This window comes from Cebus imitator, unplaced genomic scaffold, assembly GCF_001604975.1.
Source record: "Cebus imitator isolate Cc_AM_T3 unplaced genomic scaffold, Cebus_imitator-1.0 Scaffold316, whole genome shotgun sequence".
NCBI classification, from domain to species: Eukaryota; Metazoa; Chordata; class Mammalia; order Primates; family Cebidae; genus Cebus; species Cebus imitator.
The window spans coordinates 1,924,533-1,949,492 of record NW_016107631.1 but is presented as its reverse complement, the minus strand read 5'-3'; the positions used below and the strand labels follow the sequence as shown (position 1 = coordinate 1,949,492).

The following is a 24,960-nucleotide window of genomic DNA, read 5'->3' as shown; positions in this document are numbered from 1 at the left end:
CGCCACCATGCCCACCTAATTTTTTGTATTTTTAGTAGAGACGGGGTTTTACCATGTTGACCAGGATGGTCTCGATCTCTTGACCTCGTGATCCACCCGCCTCGGCCTCCCAAAGTGCTGGGATTACAGGCGTGAGCCACCGCGCCCGGCCTTCCGTCCATGGTTTTAAGAAGATCTGCATTAATTATCTTCCCTGTATTTTTAGTTATTTTCAGTGGGAAAGTGAGTCTGATATCCAGATCATAGAAGCCCTGGAGATGGTCTCTGTCCATTTTTCACTTAAACTCATGCCCCGGCCGGGCATGGTGGCTCACAGCCATAATCCCAGCACTTTGGGAGGCTGAGGCAGGGGGATCACTGGAGCCTAGGAGTTCAAGACTAGCCTGGGTCACATAGTGGAACCTTCATCTTAAAAAAAATTAGCCAGGCATGGTGGTGTGCACTTGTAGTCCCAGCTACTCAAGTGGCTGAGGTGAGTCTCACTTGAGCCTGGGAAATTGAGGCTGCAGTGAGCTATGACTGCACCATGCACTCCAGCCTGGGTGACAGCTAGACCCTGTCTTAAATACATATGTACGTATGTATGTACATACGTACACACACACAAGTACATAAACACGCACACACACATGTACACACATACGTACATACATACACACAAGTACATACGTACATGCATACATATATACTCTCATGCCCTTTGTGATATCACTCAGGCTCACAGCTACAGACGCTCTTTGAACATGAAAGACTCCACTTTTCTCTCCAGCCAGAACTTTTTCCTGAATTCCAGACCCACAGATCTCACCCTTTCCTTTTCCCTCCACTTGTATGTCTAATAAGCTCATCTAAGCCCATACGCCCCAAGCGGAGCTCCCGATTCTTCAAGTCTTTTCCTCTTCTGGCAATGGCAGCTTCAAGCCTGCAACTGCTCCGGTGGACAACACTGGCATTATGTGTGGCCCTTTTCCCTCTCTTCCCACGTGCGTCTGATCTGTTCACAAATACTGTTAGCTCCCCCTCTTCTCACCACCTCCGCTGTGTCCTCGCAGACCTGAGCACCCTCCTCTCACATCCCAGGCATTGCAACAGTTCAGCAGAGTCTAGTCTCAGGAAAGCAAGCAGAGGGATCAGGTAAAAACAAAATCCTGCCCCTTCTCCGTTCAACCCCTGTCATCACAATTTGCTCAGTGTGATGGTTAATTTTAAGTCTCCACTTGACAGGGCCATAGAGTGCCCTGGCATTTGCTCAGATACTATTCTGAGTGTTTTCCTGTGAGGGTGTTTTGGGATGAGATTAACATTTAAATCAGTAGACTTGGCTGGGTACGGTGGCCTACACCTGTAATGCACTTTGGGAGGCTGAGGCAGGCGGATCACGAGGTCAAGAGATTGAGACCATCCTGGCTAACACTGTGAAACCTCATCTCGACTAAAAATACAAAGCATTAGCTGGGCATGGTGACATGTGCCCGTAGTCCCAGCTACTCGGGAGGCTGAGGCAGGAGAATCGCTTGAACCCAGGAGGCAGAAGTTGCGGTGAGCCGAGATCGCACCATTGCACTCCAGCCTGGGTAACAAGAGTGAAATGCCATCTCAAAAAAAATTTTTTTTAATAAACAAATCAGTAGACTTTGAGTAAATCAGATTGTCCTCCTCGGGATGGGTGAGCCTTGACCAGTCAGTCGAAGGCCTGGCTAGAGCAAAGAGGCTGGCCCTCCTGTGAGGAAGGGCAACTCCTTTTGCCTCACTCCCTGCAAGCCTGGACCCGAGTGTCCTCCTGCCTTTGGACTTGAGCTGAAACTGTGGCTCTTCCTAGATCTCCAGCCTGGAAGCTTGTGGACTGGAGCTACACTTTCAGCTCTCCCAGGTCTCCAGCTTGCTGACTGAGGATCTTGGGACTTGTCTGCTTCTATAATTGTGTGAGCCAATTTCTTATAATAAATACACCCACACCCACTCAGCCCCCACAACAACACCCCCCCCCCCACTGGTTCTGTTTCTCTGGAGAACGCTGGCAGATACACTCAGCAGAAGTCAAGTTTTGTTTTCAGTTTGAAAGTGGGTACTGTTTATTAACTGACCAGATTAGAAAAATAATTACGGTAGATAGTTTATTCTTCTAAGAAGCCTGTTGGTCTGATCCTCCCTGTTGCCAGCATCTCCACCTTCTACAAAATGGGTGGTCTCTTTCCTTATTCTTCCTTGTGGAGAGGATAATTTGAAGGACCACAGAAAGTTATTTGTGTCTTCAAAGCATTTTCCGGCAGTACAGATCTCATGAATCAGATCCTCCATGTGGATGATGCTATATTTACATATTTATCAAACATTCAAAGCCTTATCTTTCAAAGCAACTTGCTTCTGATTGATTTTGTCATAACCACACTTGTAGAGTAGTTCATGTACTGACTTCAGGTTTGGGGCCCCCACGTGTTACGTGGTTCTGCACTCCTCAGAGCATGTTAATTGGTCCTTCGTTGAGCTTCACAAAGGTTCTATTGGAGATTTGACGAAGGAGAAGAAGCTGCAACACCTTTTGGACCTTTGGGCTCACACCATTGACACCTCTGATGCTGATGACAAAGGCCAATTTGGGTTCTGCAGGTGCATAGAACCTGCCAGCTTTTCTTGCCATCCACACATTCAAATTTCATTTCTGTGCATCTGCCTGTATTCCCTGGGATAGTGCTTAGCTTTTCGGAGATAAGCTTCCTCCTTGTTTTTCGAAGCATCTTTTGGGCAAACTTCCTTCTCAGGTGCACGATCTTCAGCTCTGTGAAATTCCTTACCTTTTTCTTAAGGGTTTCTGGCCCTGCAGGAACCTTCTTCTTCCTTTCTTTGACACCCTCCCGAGCCTAGCTGGAGAAGAGAAAAGTGAAGTTCTTTTGACAGCTCCCACATCTCTTCATGTTCAGACCCAGGACACCTCCCAGACCTTCCCTCCTCCCACGTTCCCCACTGATCACACCTCCATGCTCCATATGGCTGTTTTCCAAGCACACCACGTGTGTTTCTACCTTGGGACTTTTAAACGTACCATTCCCTTGGAATGCACCCGCCTTTGCCCAGATACCAGTGGACTCATCCCCACATGGCCTTCGCATCTTTGCTCAAATGTCGTCTCTTCCAAGTGCCCCCCAAGCCATGTTGTAAAAAATTTTACCAGGCCCAATGATTCCTCTTCTGTGTTCCTGTTTTTATTTTTTTCTTAGACTATATAATTCTTCAGCAGACTGTGTATTTTAATTTCATATTAAATGTCTGTCTTCCCGCTAGGATTGTTATTATTATTATTAATTTATTTATTTATTTTACTGCTCTTCGTGGAGCATGGGTACCCTGGGCAGCGTGCCCAGAGGAGTCCCCACTAGGATTTTTGACTTACCTTCTCAATTGAAGACCGTATCCTTTGCTGTATCTCCAGCTCCTAAAACAGGGGGCCTGGTGCACCACAGGGGCCCATGAAGCATCCATTGAATGGGTGAATTCTCAGGGCCAGGTACTGTCCTAAGCACTTTACACAGGAGACCTCACTGAATCCCCACACAGCAATTCTAATATGGTCTGTATTTTTCAGCTGAGCAAACTGAGGCACAGAGAGGGTAGGTAACTTTTGTAAAGTCCAACAGCTGGTAGGTGAGGGATCTGGGTTCACACTTGGCATTCCATGTCCTCAACTTCTAAATTTCAAATGCCTGGCTCACATGCCTCCTCACCTGGCTGTCAGCACCAGGGCTAGAGTCTGACGCTGCCTAGGACAAGGACAATGGTGAGATCAAGGACCCAAATCCAAGGGGTGCTGGGAACCACATCTCTCTTGACTGCTAAGGACCCGGTCATGTCCACCTGACGTGTTTGTCCCTGAGAACTTGACTTCCCTCTGGAAAGAGGAAAGTCTTCCCCACCTGAAACCCCCAGCCTGTGCTTCCCCTTCCCTTACCACAGCACCTACCATGTCATAAAGAATTTATTCTCCCATCTCTCTGAGGGTCCAGAGGCCCTGACTCCCACGGAGCTGGCCAGGTGGTATTCTCCTTCCTGTGTAGACAATGGTGCACAAGGAAAGTGCTCTAGCTATGGGACCTGGGGACCTCAGGAGTCTAGACTTACAAGTCTGGACAAGCCCCTCGGGGGACCTCAGTATCTTCACCTGCAGTGCCCAGTGGGGGTGGGAGGAGGATGGTTTCCTAGCCCCTGCCTCACCCGACAGCACGTGGTGCTGAAGTTCCCTTTCCGGGAATGACCACAGCTCTCACTCACCCATCGGCTTCCTGTTGGGGCTTTCTCAGCCCCACCCCACATTTGGACATTTGGGGCGATTCCTTCCCTGACAGAGGGGCCTGGGACCCAGCTGGGGCCCTGGCGGAGGCAGACATGCTGCCCCTGCTGCTGCTGGCCCTGCTGTGGGGGGGTGAGTGAGCTGAGGGAGGAGGAACAGGCACGGGGATGGGAAGGGGGCTGGAGTTGCAGCTGAGCCTCTGTGTCCCCCCAGGGTCCCTGCAGCAGAGGGCAACGTATGAGCTGCGAGTGCAGAAGTCGGTGACGGTGCAGGAGGGGCTGTGCGTCCTGGTGAACTGCTCCTTCTCTTACCCGATGGGCTTCTCGTATTACTATTACTATGATCCACTCTACGTCTACTGGTTCCGGGATGGGGAGGACGTATACCAAGGTGAGCCTGTGGCCACAAACAACCCAGACAGAACTACGAAGCAAGAGACCCGGGGCCGATTCCACCTCCTTGGGGATGTCCAGAACAATGTCTGCTCCCTGAAAATAGAAGATGCCAGAATGGAGGACACGGGAAGCTATTTCTTCCGCATGGAGAGACGATATATAAAATATAACTACAACGAGAATAAGCTGAACTTGGAGGTGACAGGTATGGAGGGGCCCTAGGAGAGGACCCTGGGGCGTGGAGACCCCGAATGAGAACAGGGACGGGACTTGGGCAGGGGTGGTTGGAGGAGGTGCAGGACTTGGGGCAGCTCGGGGCCTGAGGCCTGGCCACTGTCAGGGTCACACTGTGCATCCCCACGCCCTGGGGCCCAGGCATCTCCCTGTCTCCTCCTCAGCCCTGACAGAGAAACCTGACGTCCACTTTCTGGAGCCTCTGGAGTCCGGCCGCCCCACAAGGCTGAACTGCAGCCTTCCAGGATCCTGTGAAGCAGGACTACCTCTCACGTTCTCCTGGACGGGTGATGCCCTCAGTCCCCAGCACCCCAAGACCACCAGCTTCCCAGTTCTCACCTTCACTCCGAGGCCCAAGGACCATGGCACCAACCTCACCTGTCAGGTGAAACTCCGAGGAGCTGAGGTGACTGGAGCTGAGGTGACCACGCAGAGAACTGTCCAGCTCAATGTCTCCTGTGAGTGGTGGCGGGGACACAGCTGGGTCCTCAAGGGCATCGGGAGTGGTGAGGGGTGTGTGTGTGTGTGTGTGTGTGTGTGTGTGTGTGTGTGTGCATGCATATGTGTGTGTAGAAGAGAGAGAAAGAGAAGGATAACCTGGGAACACTGGTGTGTGGGCAGGAAGGACAGCCGTCCCCACCTGGTGGGTTTCTGCGGCCCCTCCTTGGGTACCTCCCGGGCCCACGCCTGTCCCACTCGTCACCTCTGAAGCTGGGGCTGTATCTTTCTACCCAGATGCTCCACAGAACCTCGCCATCCGCATCTTTTTCAGAAATGGCACAGGCACAGGTAGGAAAGACCCTCTTCCCTCTGGGGCTGTGATGGGAGCCTTCTGTAAGCTCAGGGTTCAGCACTGGGAGAGGAGACCCTCCCTCACCCCTCTGCCCCAAGCCCCCCAATCCCAGTCACCAAGATCTTGCATGAACAGACCTAGTATTGCTTTTGGCTTCTCCCTTTTCTCCGCTCTCCTTTTCAAATATGTTTTTTTTCATTGTGATAAAATACACTTGGCACAGAATTTGTCATCTTAGCCATTTTAAAGAGTACAGTTCAGCAGTGTTAAGTCTGTTCACATTGTTGCAAACCAAACTGCAGAGCTCCCTTTATCTTGCAAAAGTGAAACTGTGCACCCATTAAACAGCAACTTTCCACTTCCCCCTCCCGCCACCAGGCACCCACCATTCTACTTTCTGTCTCCATGAGTTGGAGTACTGAGGACACACTGTTTCCTTTTCTTCAACTACTGCCTGCCCTGAAGTCCTCTGATGCACGCCCTGCTTGGTCTCTATCTGATCATCCTTTGTGGGAGCCTTCAACGTTCTCACCTCCCCAAGCTCTGCCCCGGAGCCCTGTTCTCCCTTCACATTCCTGCATGATCCAATCTCTCCTTGACGCTGTCCTGATGCCTCCCTCGACTTTACATCCAGCCCTTTCTCTGAGGCACAGATCTGCACATTTAGCCACCTCCCGCGGACACCTCTGAGCTACTCCTTCCCTCTAGATCCCTGGGCTGCTCTGGACTGTGCTCTAGACAGCGCGCTTTCCCACCAGCTGCTCCGTGAGTCGGCAAGTCTTGAGACCTTCACTCCACCCATCATCACTTCCCTCCTCTTCCCCTTGGTTCCAGGCCCAGCTCGAGTCTCCTGCTCAGCCTGGCCCATTGCCCCAGCCTCCTCCCATCCCACTTCCCTCCAGTCGGGGACCTACTTGGCTCCAGCAGGATTTTTCTAGGTCCAGCTCTCACTGTTTCCCCTACTCACAGCCCCTTACTGCTTTCCAGGATAAAGCCTGAGGCCCTCAACCTGGCACCCAAGGCTCCAAAAGATCTGAGCCTGCTTCCTCTACCGCCATTATCGTGCCCTGGGAGCTCCGGGCCCTCCCTGCCAGGTTGCAGAGATAGGAGCCTCTTCCTGGTCTGCCAGGCTGTCTCAGTTCTCAGCACATCTGCACCTGAGCTGCCCATCCGCTTCTCCTTAACGTGAGAACGCCTCATCTTTCTTTTCTCCGTTCAGCCCCCTTCTTTCTGATAGCCTGACCTGATCACCAAGTCCTCACCTCTTCGCCGATGAATAGTCCATTCGCAGCACTCACCACATGGTCTTGTTTTTTTTTTTTTTTTTTTTTTTAAACGGAGTTTTGTTCTCGTTGCCCAGGCTGGAGTGCAATGGTGCGATCTCGGCTCACTGCAACCTCTGCCTCCCGGGTTCAAGCGATTCTGCTGCCTCAGCCTCTTGAGCAGCTGGGATGACAGGCATGCACCAGCATGCCCAGCTAATTTTGTGTTTTTAGTAGAGACGGGGTTTCTCCATGTTGGTCAGGCTGGTCTCGAACTCCCGACCTCAGGCGATCTGCCCGCCTTGGCCTCCCAAAGTGCTGGGATTACAGGTGAGAGCCAGGGAGCCCAGCCGGCCTTGTCTTTCTTCTTGCAGCTCAGTGGGAGGAATCAGGGAGAATTGGAGCTGAGCGGGCCTTGAATCTCTTTCCCAGCCCTGCAGATCCTGAGCACTGGCATGTCACTGCCCATCCTGGAAGGCCACTCCCTGTTCCTCGTCTGCACAGTTGACAGCAACCCCCGTGCCTCGCTGAGCTGGTTCCGGGAGGGAAAAGCCCTGAATCCCTCCCAGACCTCAGTATCTGGGACCCTGGAGCTACCTGACATAGGGGCTGGAGATGGAGGGGAATTCACCTGTCGGGCTCAGCACCCGCTGGGCTCCCAGCACCTGTCCTTCATCCTTTCTGTGCAGAGTGAGTTGCAGGGCAAGTGCTGAGGGTGCAGAGCCTGGTCAGGTATTCATGTCGGTGGGAGGGACTGAGACCTGGAAACAGCTTCTTACCTTCTTCTCCTTTCTCCCAGGAAGCCCCCGTTCCTGCATGTGTGTACCTGAGAAACAGGACGGCTCCTGGCCCCTCGTCCTCACCCTGATCCGGGGGGCTCTCATGGGGGCTGGCTTCCTCCTCACCTACGGCCTCACCTGGATCTACTATAGCAGGTAAGGAGGCCCGCTTCTCTCCAGGAAGCTCCTGAGTGCCGGGTGCAGCTGAGCTGTCCTGCCCCACCTGGAATCAGAACTGGAGTGGCCGGCGCTGATCTGAGGCCTGTGTTGGCTCTGCAGGTGTGGAGGCCCCCAGGAGAGCAGGGCGGAGAGGCCTGACTGAGCCCCTCCTGCTCAAGACAGAAGCGAGGCGTGAACACCCAGCCCTGCAGGACAGATGCAGGACATCACCGTCAGCTTCCTTCTGGAAGCTCGCATCCCACTGACTATCCCTGTTTTCCTGCCTGCCCCATACCCCGTCTACGTATCCCCCTCTGCCTGTGAGTCCTGCCCCGCCACACCTGCATCCCCACCTGCACCCCATCCCCTCCCCACCCACCCTTCTCTTCCCTCTCCATCCCCAGTTCTGTGAAGGGAACGAGCTTTCAGTCTTATACCCCCATTACCCAAAAGTTGCCTGTTTTTTTTTTTTTTTTTTTTTTTTTTTTTTTTTTTTTTTTTTTTTTTTTTTTTTTTTTTTTTTTTTGTATTTTAGTAGAGATGGAGTTTCACCATGTTGGCCAGGCTGGTCTTGAACTCCTGACCTCAAGCGATCCACCGCCTTGGCCTCCCAAAGTGCTGGAATTACAGACATGAGCCACGGTGCCCGACCACCAAAAGTTACCTTCTTAACCCTTGAGTTTCTGGTCTCCTCACATTTCCTATCCATGTAGGCACGGACACACAGCATTTGGTTTCCACTTGGAACCCTACCTTATTGTGATTGTTATATAATACAGTTATTATAAGATAAGTAAAACTTTTATGAAACAATACAACGTAATTGATTTTACTCTTTAATGCCTCCGTAGAGAAAAAATGTCTTAATCTGTTTTTTTTTGTCAGATGTGTTTCATCAAAGGCTGTTGTGTTTATTCATTTTTTCAGGATGCATAATTTAAATAGAAGAAAACATGCAAATCTAAACAGTACAACTAGGCCAGGCGTGGTAGCCCACACTGGTAATTCCAGCTACTTGGGAGGCAGAGGGGGGAGAATCCCTCGATCCCAGGGGGTCCAGGCTGCAGTGAGCTATGGTTGCGCCACTGCACTCCAGCCTGAGCAACAGAGCGAGACCCTCTCTCTTAAAATACACAAGCCAATAAAGAGTCCCACTAGGTTAACTTTTACATATGTGCACCCTCTTGCTTCCACCACCCAGCCTCAGCATGTCGATTCTTCCCAGCCTCCCCACAAATGGGTCTCTGTGCCCTTTCCAGTACAAAGCCTCCATTGTGGGTCCCACCATTCTCTCTTCTGTCCGCATAGATTTGTATTGTCAGGTTCTGTGCATCATATAACTGGAATCAAACATTAGGTATGCTTTAGGGTCTGGCTTCATTTCTTCAGTATGGTTTTCCTGGTTTATCCATGCTGTTACATGTATCAGTAGCTCATTTTTAGTTTTGGTATTGTTTTTGCTTTTAATATCGTCCAGTCACCTTTCTCTATCCACCGGTTCTGCAGCTGCAGATTCAACCAACTACAGATGGAAAATACAACACTATTTTTGGGATATGCAGGATCTGCAACTGCAGAGGATCAATTTTTTTGTATCTGCAGCTTCTGCAAGGCCGGCTTCAAGACCTGAGCATCCTCTCTTGAGGTCAGGAGTTCAAGACCAACCTGGCCAACATGGTGAAACCCTGTCTCTACTAAAAACAAACAAAAAATAGCAGGGTGTGGTGGTGCAGGCCTGTAATCCCAGCTACCTGGGAGGCTGAGGCAGGAGAGTCAGTTGAACCCAGGAGGTGGAGGTTGCAGTCAGGCGAGATCGCACCACTGCCCTCCAGCCTGGGAAACAAAGCAAGACTCCATCTCAGAAAACAACAACAACAACAAACAAAAAACAGACCTGAATATCCAGTTTCCCTCAGACATCAAGGGGTGACTAAATTCTATGTGTGAATATATCTCCTGTTGCTTTTTCAATTTTAATTACAGCAATCTGTTTGAGGTGATATCTTCTTATATTTTTGTATTTTAATTTGCATTTCCCTAATAAGTAATGATGTTGAGCACCTTTTCCTATGTTTATTGGCAATTTGAATATCTTTTGTGCAATGCTTGTTCTGATCCCTGCTCATTTAAAAATAAAAAATGGGCTTTTTCTTAATATATATATATTTTTTGGTTCTTTGTTCGGGATATGAGTTCTTTAAATTGTGCTGCTTTTCCTACTTGTCACTCTTTTTTTTTTTTTTAATAAGTGTATTTAATTTTTAGGAAATCCCATTTGTCCATCTTTTCATGGATATATAGTGCTTTTGCTGTCTGAATTGTGAAACCTTTGCATGTACCAATATCTTCAAGATCTAATCAAATATTTTTCCCATTGATTTAATTTTAAAATTATATTGTAACATTTATTTTTTGTACATTTCAATGAGATTTAATGGATACATATATTTGTTTAACCACCATCACCCCCACAACAATCAAAATACAAAATGGGCCAAGTGGGACAGCTTACGCCTGTGATCCCAGCACTCTGGGAGGCCGAGGCAGGCAGATCACTTGAGGTCAGGAGTTTGAGACTAGCCTGGCCAACATGGTGAAACCCCGTCTCTACTAAAAATACAAAAAGTTAGCCAGGCATGGTGGCTCACGCCTGTAATCCCAGCTAGTCAGGAGGCTGAGGCAGGAGACTTGCTTGAACCTGGGAGGCGGAGGTTGCAGTGAGCCGAGATCGTGCCACTGCACTGCAGCCTGTGCAGTGGAGTAAAACTCCATCTCAGAAACAAACAAAAAAAAAAAAAAAAGAAAAAGAGAAAAAAACAAAATGATTTAATCATCCCCAATATTTCCTGTGCTATTCATTGACAATTACACTGTCCAGCCAGTCTTCACTTCTGGCAACCACCGATCTGTCCTGCATAACTATAATTTTGTCTTTTTGAGAACAGAGTCACAGAGTGGAACCGTTTGAGACTTACTTATTTGCACCCCGTGTAATGCTTTTGAGAGTGATTATAATTGCTTTTTACTGAGAATAGTATTTTATTTATGTATAAGTTCTCTATCCATCCAGCCACTGAAAGACATTTGGGATGTTTCCAGATTTTGGTGATCATGAATAACACTGCCACAAACACTCATGTACCAGTTTTGACATGAACATATATTTTCATTTCTCATGCATAGATTCCTAAAAGGAGGATCGCCAGGCCGTAGGGTAAGTCTATATTTAATTTCATAGGGCGCTCTGAAACTGTTTTTCAAAGAGGTCATACTGTTTTGCATCACCACCCACAATGTATGAGGGTTCCAGCGGCTCTGTGGCATCACGTACAGTTGATATTGTCAGCATTCCGGCCATACTAATAAGCGTGTCGTGTTATCCCCTTGTGGTTTTAATTCACATTTTTGTAACAGTGGTCAGCATCTTTCTTTTGAGATGGAGTCTCATTCTGTCACCACACTGGAGTGCAATGGTGGAAACTTGGCTCACTGCAACCTCTGCATCGCGGGTTCAAGCGATCCCCCTGCCTCAGCCTCCCAAGTACCTGGGACTACAGGTGAGCACCACCACGCCCAGCAAGTTTTTTGTATTTTAGCAGTTTCACCATGAAACCAACGGGGTTTCATCATGTTGGCCAAGATGGTCTCAATCTCTTGACCTTGTGATCTGCCCACCTCAGCCTCCCAAAGTGCTGGGATTACAGGTGTAAGCCACCACGCCTGGCTCATCAGCATCTTTCTGTGTGCTACTCTGTCATCCATAGATTCTCTTAGGTTAAGTGTCTATTCAAATCTTTTGCTCAGTTTTTTTTTTCACAATTTACAAGGACATTTATTACTTCTGTGGCACACAATAACTTAACAATTGTAGTTATTACTAATAACATATACTGAGGCATATCAGAATTATAGGAATCTTGTACAATTTTGTAACATATACTAATAATGTATTTATGTGAATATAAACACCGTTTTACATTTGACAGTGTTTCCTGCATGATTTTTAACACAAAAATATGTCTTTTTGGACTTTAGGGGACCTAATATCTAAAACATTAATTAGGTCAGAAAGGCATACTTTATATTTTTATCTTGGAAAGTTTGTCAAATATCAAAGGTTTAAAACACTGGATGTTACAAAATAGAATCCTAGGTCATCATAAGTCATTCATTCATTTATCCAAAATGATAACTCAATAATTTTAAAAGGATAAAACCTTTGCTTTGATAGAGGGGACTTAGTTTTCCAAGCAACAAGACCCAATGAAAAAGGCATGAGGCCAGCTGAGTCTGTCTCTCTCTCTCCTCCCCTTTTCCCTGCCATTTACCCAAAGGGACACATGAAAACCTTTCATTATCTTTTAGTATTACATAAAAATCGTTTTCAAAAGAGAAAACCAAATATCATGTTTGTATTAGGGCATCTTTAATATAAAAGCTAGATTTTTAAAGTAAAATTTTATAAATCTACCTAGTTTTAATTAGTTTGACCATAAGGTAAGGTTTTTATAAACTTTTTAAAAGAATGCTTTACAATTTTCCATTAAATAGCAGATAAATTCTCTGAGAAAATCCTGTTATTTGGACACAGGGGCCCAGATTCTGGTCCTGCATTATTTTGCTCACTTTTTAATTGTTTTTGTTTGTTTTCTAATCATTGTGTTCTTCGAGTATTTATATGTTCCGAATGCACGTTCCATATCGATATGATTTACATATATTTTCTCTCAGTCTGTAACTTGTCTTTTCATTATTTTACAGTGCATTTCATAGAGGATTTTTAAAATGTTTGTGAAGTCTAATTTATATTTCTTTTTGTAGATTGTGTTTTTTCTGTTACGTCTAACAACGCTTTGTCCAACCCCTGGTCACAAAGATTTTCTTCCACGTTTTCTTCTAAAGTTTTACCTTTTTATGTTTTACATTTAGATCTATGATCCATTTTAAGTTAATTTTTATATGATCTATGGGTTTACGTTGAGGTTTAGGCATAGGAATGTCCAATTATTTGAGTATCATTTGTTAAAAAGATTACTTTTTTCTCCATTGAATTGCTTTTGTACCTTCCTCTAACATCAATTGGCAATATTTATGAAGGTCTATTGCTGAACTCTGTGGTCTGTTCATTGATCTATGTGTCTAGTCCTTTGCAAATACCACACTGTTTTGATTATAGTAGCTTTACAGTAAGCTTAGAATTGGACAGTATGATCCCTCCAACTTTCTTTTTCTTTGCAAAATTGCTTTAACTATTCTAATTCTTTTCCCTGTGTATATGAAATTTAGAATCCACTTGTGTATATTTACAAAAAGACATGCTGGGATATTGGTTGGAATGACATTAAATCTATAAATCGATTTGGGTAGAATTGGTATCTATAAAATGTTGAGTCTTCCAATACATGAGTATGTCTCTGCATTTAGTCAGGTCTTCTTGATTTCTGTAGTCTCTGTTCAGTGTATTTTTTTTAGCGCATAGATTCTCTACATACTTTGTTTATGGATTCTTTAATACTTTGTACTCTACATACTTTGGTTATCTGTCTATCTGGTTATCCACACAAAGTTGTATATATCTATAATTATCTGTAGGTATAATTATGCATTTGTATGTATGCATGCATTTCATTTTATTTTTGATCTATTGTATATATTATGTTTTAAAATTTAAATTTTAATCATTTTGCTAATATATAGAAATAATTGATTGATTTTTTGTACATTGGTCATGTATCCTCTCACTTTTCTCAACTCAGTTACTAGTTCTAGGAAAATTTCTTGCAGTTTTCTGTGTTGTCTATATATAGGAATTGTTTTATTTCTTCTCTAGCAATCTGTATTTTCCTTGCCTCATTGCACTGGTTGGGACATCCAATATGATGTTGAGTAAGAGCAGTGAAAGTAGACATTCTTGTCTTGTTACAGATCTTTCCAGGGGCTGGTGAGAAATGAACATGCAGTTTTCCACCATTAAATAAGATGTTAGCTGTAGATTCTCTTTAGCTACCCATCCACAAATTGAAGAAGTTCCCCTCCATTCTTAATCTTATAAGAGTGTTTCCTTTATCATGAATGGATATGGAATTTTGTCAAGTGCTTTTCTGTGTGAGTTGATATGATCTTGTAATTTTCGTCTTTCAACTCAGTATGGTTAATTACTTTAATAGATTCAAACCAGACTTGCAAACCCAGGATAAACCCCAACTCGGTGGCAGTGTATCCCTCTTTTCAGATATTGCTGCATTCTATTGATTAATTTTTAGAATATTTTGGTATCTGTGTTTATAAGAGAAATTGGTTGGTAGGTGGGGTTTTTGGAGTATTTTTGTCTAGTTTTGGCATCAGGATGATGCTGGTTTCAAAAAATGAGTTGGAAAGTGTTTCCTCCACTTTGATTTTTCAGAAGAGATTATGTAGAATTGGTGTTATTTCTTCTATAAATGTTTCGTAGTTTTCCTGAGTGAAAGCATCTGGGTATGGAGGTTTATTTTTTCAGAAGGGTTGAAGCTATGAATTCAAATTATTTAATAGCTATAAAACTTGTCACATGATTTATTTCAACTTAAATTTTGGCAGTTTGTGATTTTTTTGTGGAATTGGTCCATTTTATCTAAGTGGTGTTAAATTTATGTGCATAGAGGCACTTGTAGTAGTCCCTTATTACCTTTTCAATACCTGTGGAGTGTGTAGTGATATGATATTGATGATTTGTATCTTTTTACCTTTTTTTAACCTTGTAAATCTTATTATCAAGTTAACTGATTTTTTAAAATACCAATATTTGCATTGCATTCATTTATTTTTTAAATTACATAACAGAAATTTACTTTCTTACATACAGTTCTTTTTGTTTGTTTGTTTGTTTTGTTTTGTTTTTGAGACATAGTCTCACTCTTTCACCCAGGCTGGAGTGCAGTGTTGCCATCTCGGCTCACTTCAACCTCCACCTCCTGAGTTCAGGCAATTATTGAGCCTCACCCTTCCAGAGGGTTGGGATTACAGGCGTGAGTCGTCCCCCCCAGGCTGCATTTTCTGACAGTTCTGAGGCTGAAAGTCCAACAAGACCAAGGTGTTGGCAGGGTTGGCTTCTTCTGAGATCTCGTTGGCTTTCAGATAGCGGCTTCCTCCCTGTGTCTTCACATGGTCTTCCCGCTCTTTTCCATTCATTGCTTCAAAAGTGATTTTCTGTTTTTAATTTTATTGATTTCCACTTTAACTTTATTATGTTTTCCTTCTGTTTGCTTAGGGTTTGTTTTGTTTTTCATTTTCTATGATGTAGAATCTTAATTATTGAATTGAGACCTTTCTTTTTCTTAATTCCTGATTTCTAAGCATTGAATGCTACACACTGAATTACCGTTAAGCCAGAACCAGTTCCTTCCTCTCCCACAGACAGCATATTTGCCAAGGGGATCAGACATCAGGTCTGATGAGCAGCTTGCACATTCCTCATTGCACATGAATATCTTTAGTTTGTTAGATGGTGTTGGGAACAATTTATGTCTTTCAGTGTTACACACTTTACCGGCACTGGACATCTTCAGATATCTAAAAGTTTCAATTTGGAGAGTGTGTAATAGTATTTGGCTAATGGTTTGAACTTAAGTTTACCCGCTTGCTGATGAGATTGAGTACTTCTTCATCCATTTTGCTGGAGCTGGATATTACTTTTATGAGGGATTGCTTTAAGTCTTTGGTTCCCTTCATGTCTCTACCAAATTTAGGATGTTTTGGACATTTTATTCAAATATTTTTGTCTGTTCCATTCTATCTTTCCTTTTTCTTCAGGCCTCCAATTACAAATAGTTAGACTTACTTATACTGTCTCACAGGTCCCTCGATCTCTGTTCCCTATTATTTTAAATATTTTTTCTCTGTTTTTTCAGGCTGAATAATTTTCATTATCTGTCTTCACATTAACGGAATCTTTCTTCAGTTATCCGTTTCTTACTATTAAGCTCAACCTGTTAACTTTAAAATTTTAGATGCTGTATTGCAGTTTTCAAAATTTTTATTTGTCTTTTTAAAATAAATACGTTCTATAGCATGGCTCGGATTTCCTATGTCTTTATTCGTTGTGACTATGTTTTCCTTTATCTCCTGAGCATAGTTATAGCAGCTGCTAAAAAAGTGCTGGTCTGTTGTTTCCATCACCTTGGTCATCTCAGCACTGGCCCCTGTGTATTTGCCTTTAATTTTTCCCCTTTACTGTGTGTTGTTACTTTAAGGTAGGTCCTATTTTCCTGTGTTTTCACATGTTGAGTAGCTTTGGATTGGATCCTAAATGTTCTTAAGGTTATGTTGTGGAGACTCTGCAACAAGTTATATTATTTTAGAGTATTTTTTTTTAAGCAGACAAATAATTTGGTTCAAGTAAAATTGCAGACTATTCCTTGCCTGTGATGGATGACGGCCCAAGTCTCATAGCAACTCTGTCATCTCTACCTGCAACACTTGTGGTATGACCTACACATACGTGGTTCTGAGGTCAGAGACATGGAAAGCATTTATACTCAGAAGCTAGAGTTCCATTTCCCTAGCTCTCTCCTTTCCTGAATTCTCACCTCATGTTCCAGTGTTCCTAGTTGCCCTGGGCTTCAGCCCTTGTTCTCAGTCCAGAAAGATGGAAGGAGTTCTATCAGAATTTTAGTGGCCCATTTCTGCACTGTAGCACTGGCCTACCATTGGAATAAAGCTATTTATTTCTTGTTGGTCCCTTTCCCCAAATTTTGACTCCATCCAAGATCTATTTTCTTTTATTCCATTTCCCAAGTAGTTTTTTTTTCCCCATTCAAAGCTTACAACTTTTAAGGATTGCTTTTTGTTTGTTTTGTTTTGTTGTGGGGGGTTCACTCTGCTAGGAGCTTACTCCTTCATAATAAAAGCACTACTCTTCTTTCATTTTGAAGGGTAATTTTCCAACATTTAGAATTCTAGCTTTGCATTTTTTTAAAAAACCTTTTGGAGATGTCATTCCACTTGGCGGGGGTGATGAGTTTCTCATGAAAATTCAGTCATCGCTTTCTTTTTGTGTTTCTACCTAAGGCAATATCTGTTTATGTCTTGCTGCTTTTATAATTTCTTCATTCTGTTTAACGAATTTAACTTTTGTATACTTCAGGTATTTTTCTTTTAATTTCCCAAAGTGCATGTAGCAAAGACCGTGCTATATTTACTTCTTTTCTATATGCTTTAACTCTTGATGTACTCTATTTAAGCTGTAATAGAAATATTTTCCTAAAATTTATATGTTGAAATTTTAAACCTCGAGGTGATGGTATTACGAGGTGGCCCTTTTGGGAAGTGATTAATCCATAATGGTGCCATCTTCGTGAATGGGATTAGTGTCCTCGTAAAAGAAATAGAAGGAAGTGTGTTTTGCTCTTCTGCCATGTGAGGATACCGCAAAAATATACTATCTGGGAAGGAGAGAATTCTCTGCAGACACTGAATCCACTGGCACCTTGATCTTGGACTTCCCAGCCTTCAGAATTTATGAGAAGTAAGTTTCTGTTGTTTATAAATTTCCCAGTCTGAGATATTTTGTTATAGTGGCCCAAATGGACTAAAACAATTTATCTTTTCCATCCTATGTTTTTCCCCTCTTTATTGTTTGGGTAATTTTTGTTGGAAGAGATAGCTTGGACCACCACAATAGAAAATGTGGCAAAGTAAAAGAGGCAATTCCTGCTCATCCCCAGTTCATCACTGTCATAAGGAAAGCGCTAGATCTTCCAATTTGAAAGGTAAGTTCAGTAAGTTTGTATTATTTTAATACTCCTCAATATGAAAATATTGAAAACTAATTTATAATTTCTAACACATAAATATTTATACAATTTTATACACAGTAATAATTACAGGAATGCAAATCAAAACCATTATGAGATACCACTTCGTACACATTAGAATGACCACTATTAAAAAACAAAACGAAACCAGATAGTAACAAATATTGGTGAAGATTTGGAGAAGATGCAACACTTGTGCATTGCTGGTGGGATGTAAAATGGTGCAATCTCTATGGAAGATGGTATGAAAATTCCTCAAAAAATGAAGCGTATAATTACCATATAGTTCAGCAATTCCACAATTCTACTTCTGAGTAGATACAACAAAGAATTGAAAGCAGGGAGTCTGATATTTATACACCCATGTTCACGCAGTATTATTTACAATAGCCAAAGCATGGAAGCAACCTAAATGTCTATTAGTGGATAAATGGATAAACAAAATGTAGTATGCGTCAAATAAAATCTTGTTCAGCTTTAAGAATGAAGTTCTAAGAAATGCTTTAACATGGATGACTTTGAAGATATTACGCTAGGTGAAATAAACCAGATAGAAAAGGACAAATGTTATACGAGCGTACTTACATGAGATACCCAGAGTAGGCAAATTCACAGATACACATTGCCCCTGGCAAGCGTCATTCTACTTTCTGTATCTATGAATTTGACTACTCTGGGTATCTCATATAAGTATGCTCATATGACATTTTATGGTATAAGCCAGTAGTTCCCAAATATTGCATCCTGTTCAGATTTTAATATCCCCAGAAAGTAACTGGATCTTCCATGCTTAATAATCACAGAGAACCCAAAGCTGCCGACTTACTACAATATATGGGAGAGTATTTGAGGGTGGTGGGTGATTGACATATGCAAGCTGGTATCCCTTCCCCAAACATGAGAACAAAGACTTCTTTCCTGCCTTCCCCAGCACTTTGTACAAGTATATTTTGGGTAGCACTCTTCATTCAAGGTTTGGGAGCAGCAGAAAGGAATAGCCCTTCAGGATAAGAAGTAGGTTAAATTGGATGCTAGATGTCACGTTGCAAAAATTCACCATTCATCCCCACCACAGAAACTCTTTCACTGGATTTTCTCTCCTATCACCATGTTGTTGAGTCCAAGAGGTCATCCCCCAAATCCTCATGTCATTGCCACACAGTCTGTAACATTTAAAAACACCTTCCCTTGTAAATCTGTTTTAGTTCTTTGTAAATTCTGGATATCAGCCCTTTGTCAGATGGGTAAACTGTAAAAATTTTTTCCCATTCTGTTGGTTGCCGATTCACTCTAATGACTGTTTCTTTTGCCGTGCGGAAGCTGTGGACTTTGATTAGGTCCCATTGTCTATTTGGCTTTTGTTGTCAATGCTTTTGGTGTTTTGGTCATGAAGTCCTTGCCTACGCCTATGTCCTGAATGGTTTTGCCTAGATTTTCTTCTAGGGTTTTTATGGTGTTAGGTCTTATGTTTAAGTCTTTAATCCATCTGGAGTTAATTTTAGTGTAAGGTGTCAGGAAGGGGTCCAGTTTCTGCTTTCTGCACATGGCTAACCAGTTTTCCCAACACCATTTATTAAACAGGGAATCCTTTCCCCATTGCTTGTTTTGTCTGGTTTGTCAAAGATCAGATGGTTGTAGATATGTTGTGTTGCCTCTGAGACCTCTGTTCTGTTCCATTGGTCTATATCTCTGTTTTGGTACCAGTACCATGCTGTTTTGATTACTGTATCCTTTTAGTATAGTTCGAAGTCTGGTAGTGTGATGCCTCCCGCTTTGTTCTTTTTGCTTAGAATTGACTTGGCTATGCGGGCTCTCTTTTGGTTCCATATGAAGTTTAAGGTGTTTTTTTCCAGTTCTGTGAAGAAGGTCATTGGTAGCTTGATGGGGATAGCATTGAATCTGTAAATTACTTTGGGCAGTATGGCCATTTTAACGATATTGATTCTTCCTAACCATCAACATGGAATGTTTCTCTGTCTGTTTGTGTCCTCTCTTATTTCGTTGAGCAGTGGCTTGTAGTTCTCCTTGAAGAGTTCCTTTACGTTCCATGGGCAAAGGATATGAGCAGATACTTTACAAAAGAAGACATACATGAGGCCAACAAACATGAAAAAATGCTCATCATCACTGGTCATCAGAGAAATGCAAATCAAAACTACATTGAGATACCATCTCACACCAGTTAGAATGGCGATCATTAAAAAATCTAGAGACAACAGATGCGGGAGAGGATGTGGACAAATAGGAACACTTTTACACTGTTGGTGGGAGTGTAAATTAGTTCAACCATTGTGGAAGACAGTGTGGCGATTCCTCAAGGACCTAGAAATAGAAATTCCATTTGACCCAGCAATCCCATTACTGGGTATATATCCAAAGGATTATAAATCGTTCTACTATAAGGACACGTGCATACAAATGTTCATTGCAGCACTGTTTTCAATAGCAAAGACCTGGAACCAACCCAAATGCCCATCCATGATAGACTGGACAGGGAAAATGTGGCACATATACACCATGGAATATTATGCAGCCATCAAAAACGATGAGTTTGTGTCCTTTGTAGGGACGTGGATGAACCTGGAAACCATCATTCTCAGCAAACTGACAGAAGAGCAGAAGATCAAACACTGCGTGTTCTCACTCATAGGCGGGTGTTGAACAGTGAGAACACATGGACACAGGGAGGGGAGCATTACACACTGGGGTCTGTTGGGGGGAAATAGAGGAGGGAGGGTGGGGGGTGGGGAGTTGGGGAGAGATAGCAAGGGGAGAGATGCCAGATGTAGGTGATGGGGAGGAAGGCAGCAAATCACACTGCCACGTGTGTACCTATGCAACAATCTTGCATGTTCTTCACATGTACCCCAAAACCTAAAATGCAATAAAATAAATAAATGGAATAAAAAAAACACCATCACCATAAAAAAATAAAATAAAATGAAATAAAGAAAAATAAAAATGCTTTCCCTGTCTTCCACAAGGGGGAGCATTAATGTTCATGTTTCTTTTTTTTAATCCAGCATCATTTTAGCTTCCTCTTCACCTCATCCTGCAAAACTTGATACATCCAAAATTACCCCTAGTAATTTTATGTTGTTTGAATTTCACCTGAAAAAATATTATCACTATTTTGATTCGAAAACAAAGTAGTGATAAAACAAACTATACACAGTCGTCTCTCAAGGCAAACTCTGTAGCCCTTCTTGAATGTGAAAATGGTTGTTTCTTTCCCAAAATTCTTTTTTTTTCTTCTTTCCCCCAATTCTCTATTTTGTGTTACTTTACTTTTATTAGGATGGGCATTGCGTCCCTGAGGTGGCCCAGCCTGGCATCTTCCTCGCCCTTGGGGCCCAGCTTTCCTGCTAGAGGTTGTGTAGAAAGTTCCTTTTCTGACCTCCTGTCTATATCTTGTGGCTTCTGTTTGCAATTTCCTCTCCCCTCACCCCATCTGTTTTAGCTTTTAATAGCACAGAGGATGGGGGTTGGGAGAATGAAGCTGTCCCTGGGCCAGCTCTGGATCTCCAGCTTGGGAGGTGCCTCTAGTGTGGAGTGGGACAAATGCCAGAAAGGACCGGGGGGGCTTGGGGTTGGGGTTGGCACCACAGGTATCTCTGTCTCTCACCCAAGGAAACAAGTGACCTAATGCTCTGTGCATTCTCCTCACCTGGGATCCTGGAATGTTAAAACTTACTGTGGCTAGGCACATGCTAACTGTGCTCTAGTGATCATAAAGGAGAGGGTGAGAGTAAAAAGTATAATTCCCAAGATCAATGTCACCTCCTCAGTTGCCCCCAGGACAATAACTCTTCTCTGAGTACTGGGGGATTCCAGATGGGAGTCCGTGGGAGATGTATCTTAAGAGGATGTGGCATAACATACACCTCTTACCTGAAGAGTCACTGTGAGAGTGACGGGGGTTCAAAGTCTCCAAGAGTGAGCGACTTTGGAGACCAGGGCGGGACCACACATGCAGTTAGGATGAAATCCGCTGTTACTCACTGCTTGGAAGGGAAGCCAAATGGAGAGAAACCACCCATTCCCATCTCTCAAAAAGGGGCTGCCTTCTCCTCTCCGGGACCTGAGACCCATGACTGCTACCTCGCTCTTTGTCTCAGTGGTCACCTTTACTTCTGGGCTTCAGGTGCTCTGCAGGTGCCCTTCAGCTTTCCCCTTTTGAAGCCAGAGAAACATGGAGAGAACCAGCCTCCTTAGCATGGCTTGTGGGAGCTGGGGTAGGATGTCAAGGTCCTGGGGAGACAAGACCTTTGAGAGGTAGTGCTCAGGTTCTGGACCAGGGGCCAAGGTTTCAATCTTTCTCGTTATAAATAGTGTTACTTATGTTTTGCTCAGAAATCCCTTCCTACCTCAAGTTCGTGGTGGTTTCCTGCTGTATTATCTTCCAACAGCTGTATGGTTTTCTCTGTCATATTTAGGCCTTCATGCTACCTGTACCTGGTTTTGATGTATGAGCTGGGTGTCAAATTTCATTGCAAACTTACTGCAAACTTGATTGCATTAAGGTTTTCCATATATGTTTTTGAAAAGTTGGCCAGACACAGTGGCTCACACCTGTAGTCCCAGCATTTTTGGGAGGCTGAGGTGAGAGGATTGCTCGAGCCCAGGGGTGTGAGACCAGCCTGGGCAACATAGTGAGACCCTGTCTCTACAAAAAATTTAAAAATTAGCCAAGCATGATGGTGCATCCCTGTAGTCTCAGCTATTCGGGAGGCTGAGATGGGAGGATCACCCGAGCCCAGAGAAATAGAGGCTGTGGTGAGCCCTGATCACACGATTGTACTCCATCCAGGGTGACAGAGACACTGACACACAAAAAAATTTAAATAAATGAAAACAAAAATAAAAAGAAATATTTATCGTTTGCCACTTCCTGTATCACACATGATGTTTTCTGCTGTTGAGGTCTATTTCTAAGTGCTCAATTTTCTTTTTTTTAACTTGGTCAGTGCATAATGGTCATTTTTTTGTTCTTTTCTTTTCTTTTTTTTTTTTTTGAGAGTCTGGTCTCACTCAGTCACCCTGGATGGAGTGCAGTGGCGAAATCTTGGCTCATTGCAATCTCCACCTCCTGGGCTCCAATGTATCTCCCACCTCAGTCTCCTAAGTAGCTGAGACTACAAGCATGAGCCACCTTGCCCAGCTAATTCTTGTGTTTTTTGTACAGATAGGGTTTCACCATGTTGCCCAGGCTGGTCTTGAATTTCTGGGCTCAAGTAATCCTCCTGCCTTGATCTCCCAAAGTGCTGATATTCAGGTGTAAACCACTGAAATGGGTGTAGTTTTTCAACATTTTAAAAAATTTGAGACAGTTTCGCTCTGTCACCCTAGAGGAAATGCAGTGGCACAATCTCAGCTCACTGCAACCTCCACCTCCTGGGTTCAAGCAATTCTCGTGCCTCAGCCTCCCAAGCAGCTGGGATTACAGGCACATGCTACCATGCCCAGCTAATTTTTGTTATTTTTTATTAGCAGAGACAGGGTTTCAGCATGTTGGTCAGGTTGGTCTTGAACTCCTGACCTTAAGTGATCCGCCTGCCTTGGCCTCCTAAAGTGCTGGGATTACAGACATGAGCTACGGTGCCCAGCCTGATATGGTCATATTTTCTATCATGTTATGATACATCTTGATATCTTACAGAGCTGTTCATTTTTCTTCATGGTTGCCTTGACCATACTTGAACATTTCTACTTCAGTATGAATTTTACAATAGAGTTATCAAGTTGCACAAAGATCACCCAGAGGATTGTATGACATGTTTCTCTGACACTGTAGATTGTTGGGTAAAACTGACATTTATACAATATTGTTCTCAAACTCATCAACATGTCCTCTTTTTTGATTAATTTACATCTTTAATGTCCTTCAGTGCAGATTTATAATTTCCCCCATAGAGATGATGTGTATTTTTGTTAGCTACATATAGAATAGTTAGGCATATTCAATATATTCAAAAATGTTATAGCATAATTTTTGATATTGATAAATTATATAATAATTTTGAAGCTATTGTCAATGGTGTATTTTACAAAATTCCATTTTTGTTTACTACTGTGATGTGGAAATACAACTGATTTTGTAATTTGATTAATCTATGGCAGTCTTGCAAATATTTTATTAAGGCTTCAAATGTATCTGTATATACATTTGGATTATTCTATATATGCAATCATGTCATTGATAAAGACCTCTCTTAAAATTTCATTGTAATTGCTGCACCATTTACTTATTTTTATTGCCTTATTATGTTAGCACCTGAAGCTATTTCATTAGGTATGTGATGTTTGCTGAAGACACCCTTTATCTTGTTAGGGAAATAGTTGGTTATGAATTATATCATAAAGGGATTTGAAATCACGCAGTGCTCATTTATTCATCTCTTGAGATTTAATCAGTTAAGGGCTGCTGTAAAAACAGAAGCCATATACGTATTTTAGCCGAGGGAATTTAATATAAAGATTTTAATATAAAGATAAAAAATGTTATGTTCCTTCATAATCAAGTCTCTATCTTTAGATCCTACTAGCCGTATGATGTACTACTTTCACAGTTCAAATGAGAAATGAAATTCAGGCCAGGCGTGGCGGCCCACGCCTGTAATCCCAGCCCTTTGGGAAGCCAAGGCGGGCGGATCACGAGGGCAAGACATCGAGACCATCCTGGCCAACATGGTGAAACCCCGTCCCCACTAAAAATTAGCTGGGCATGGTGCCACACGCCTGTAGTCCCAGCTACTCGGAAGGCTGAGGCAGGAGAATTGCTTGAACCTAGGAGGCGGAGGTTGCGGTGAGCTGAGATCGTGCCATTGCACTCCAGCCGGGCGCCTGGTGAAGGAGTGAGACTCTGTCTCAAAAAGAAAAAAAAAAAAAAATGAAATTCAGAATTTGCAATTAAAAAAAAGAAAAAAGAAAAACTTATTCTGACCTCTGTTAACATGGACTATTCAGGATGACAGAGACAGGTATGAAGGCCAGGCACAGTGGCTCACTCCTATAATCCCAGCACTTTGGGAGGCAAGACAGGTGGGTCACTTGAGGTCAGGAGGTTGAGAACAGCCTAGCCAGCATGGTGAAACCCCCGAATCTGCTAAAAATACAAAAATAAGTCTGGCATGGTGGCATGTGCCTGTAGTCCCAGCTACTTGGGAGGCCTAGACAGGAGAATTGATTGTTGGGAAGAGAAGTTTGCAGTGAGTCAGAGTCACGCCACTGCACTCCAGCCGGGCAACACAGTGTGATCCTGTCTA

At 43.3% G+C, this 24,960-nt stretch overlaps 1 protein-coding gene across 3 annotated transcripts; it reads left to right on the top strand.

Annotated features, from left to right (window-relative positions):
* Positions 1-4,262: 4,262 nt before the first annotated feature.
* Positions 4,263-8,398, top strand: SIGLEC14 (sialic acid binding Ig like lectin 14). Of its 3 annotated transcripts, XM_017503867.2 has the most exons (7): positions 4,263-4,414; positions 4,496-4,882; positions 5,076-5,369; positions 5,647-5,700; positions 7,399-7,656; positions 7,766-7,901; positions 8,025-8,398. In XM_017503867.2, the coding sequence occupies exons 1-7, from the start codon at positions 4,378-4,380 to the stop codon at positions 8,065-8,067; spliced, it is 1,209 nt and encodes a 402-aa protein (XP_017359356.1). In that variant the 5' UTR covers positions 4,263-4,377; the 3' UTR covers positions 8,068-8,398. The 3 variants fall into 3 exon arrangements, with proteins under 3 accessions (XP_017359356.1, XP_017359357.1, XP_017359358.1); XM_017503868.2 differs by lacking the exon at positions 5,647-5,700; XM_017503869.2 differs by lacking the exon at positions 7,399-7,656.
* Positions 8,399-24,960: the final 16,562 nt, after the last annotated feature.

What these genes read in the sequence shown, in the direction of transcription:
- SIGLEC14 (XM_017503867.2), top strand. Translation starts at nt 4,378, where the DNA reads ATGCTGCCCCTGCTGCTGCTGGCCCTGCTGTGGGGGG. An exon ending in GCTGGCCCTGCTGTGGGGGG is followed by an intron (nt 4,415 to 4,495) that starts GTGAGTGAGCTG and finishes GTGTCCCCCCAG; the next exon opens with GGTCCCTGCAGCAGAGGGCA. An exon ending in ACCTGGATCTACTATAGCAG is followed by an intron (nt 7,902 to 8,024) that starts GTAAGGAGGCCC and finishes TTGGCTCTGCAG; the next exon opens with GTGTGGAGGCCCCCAGGAGA.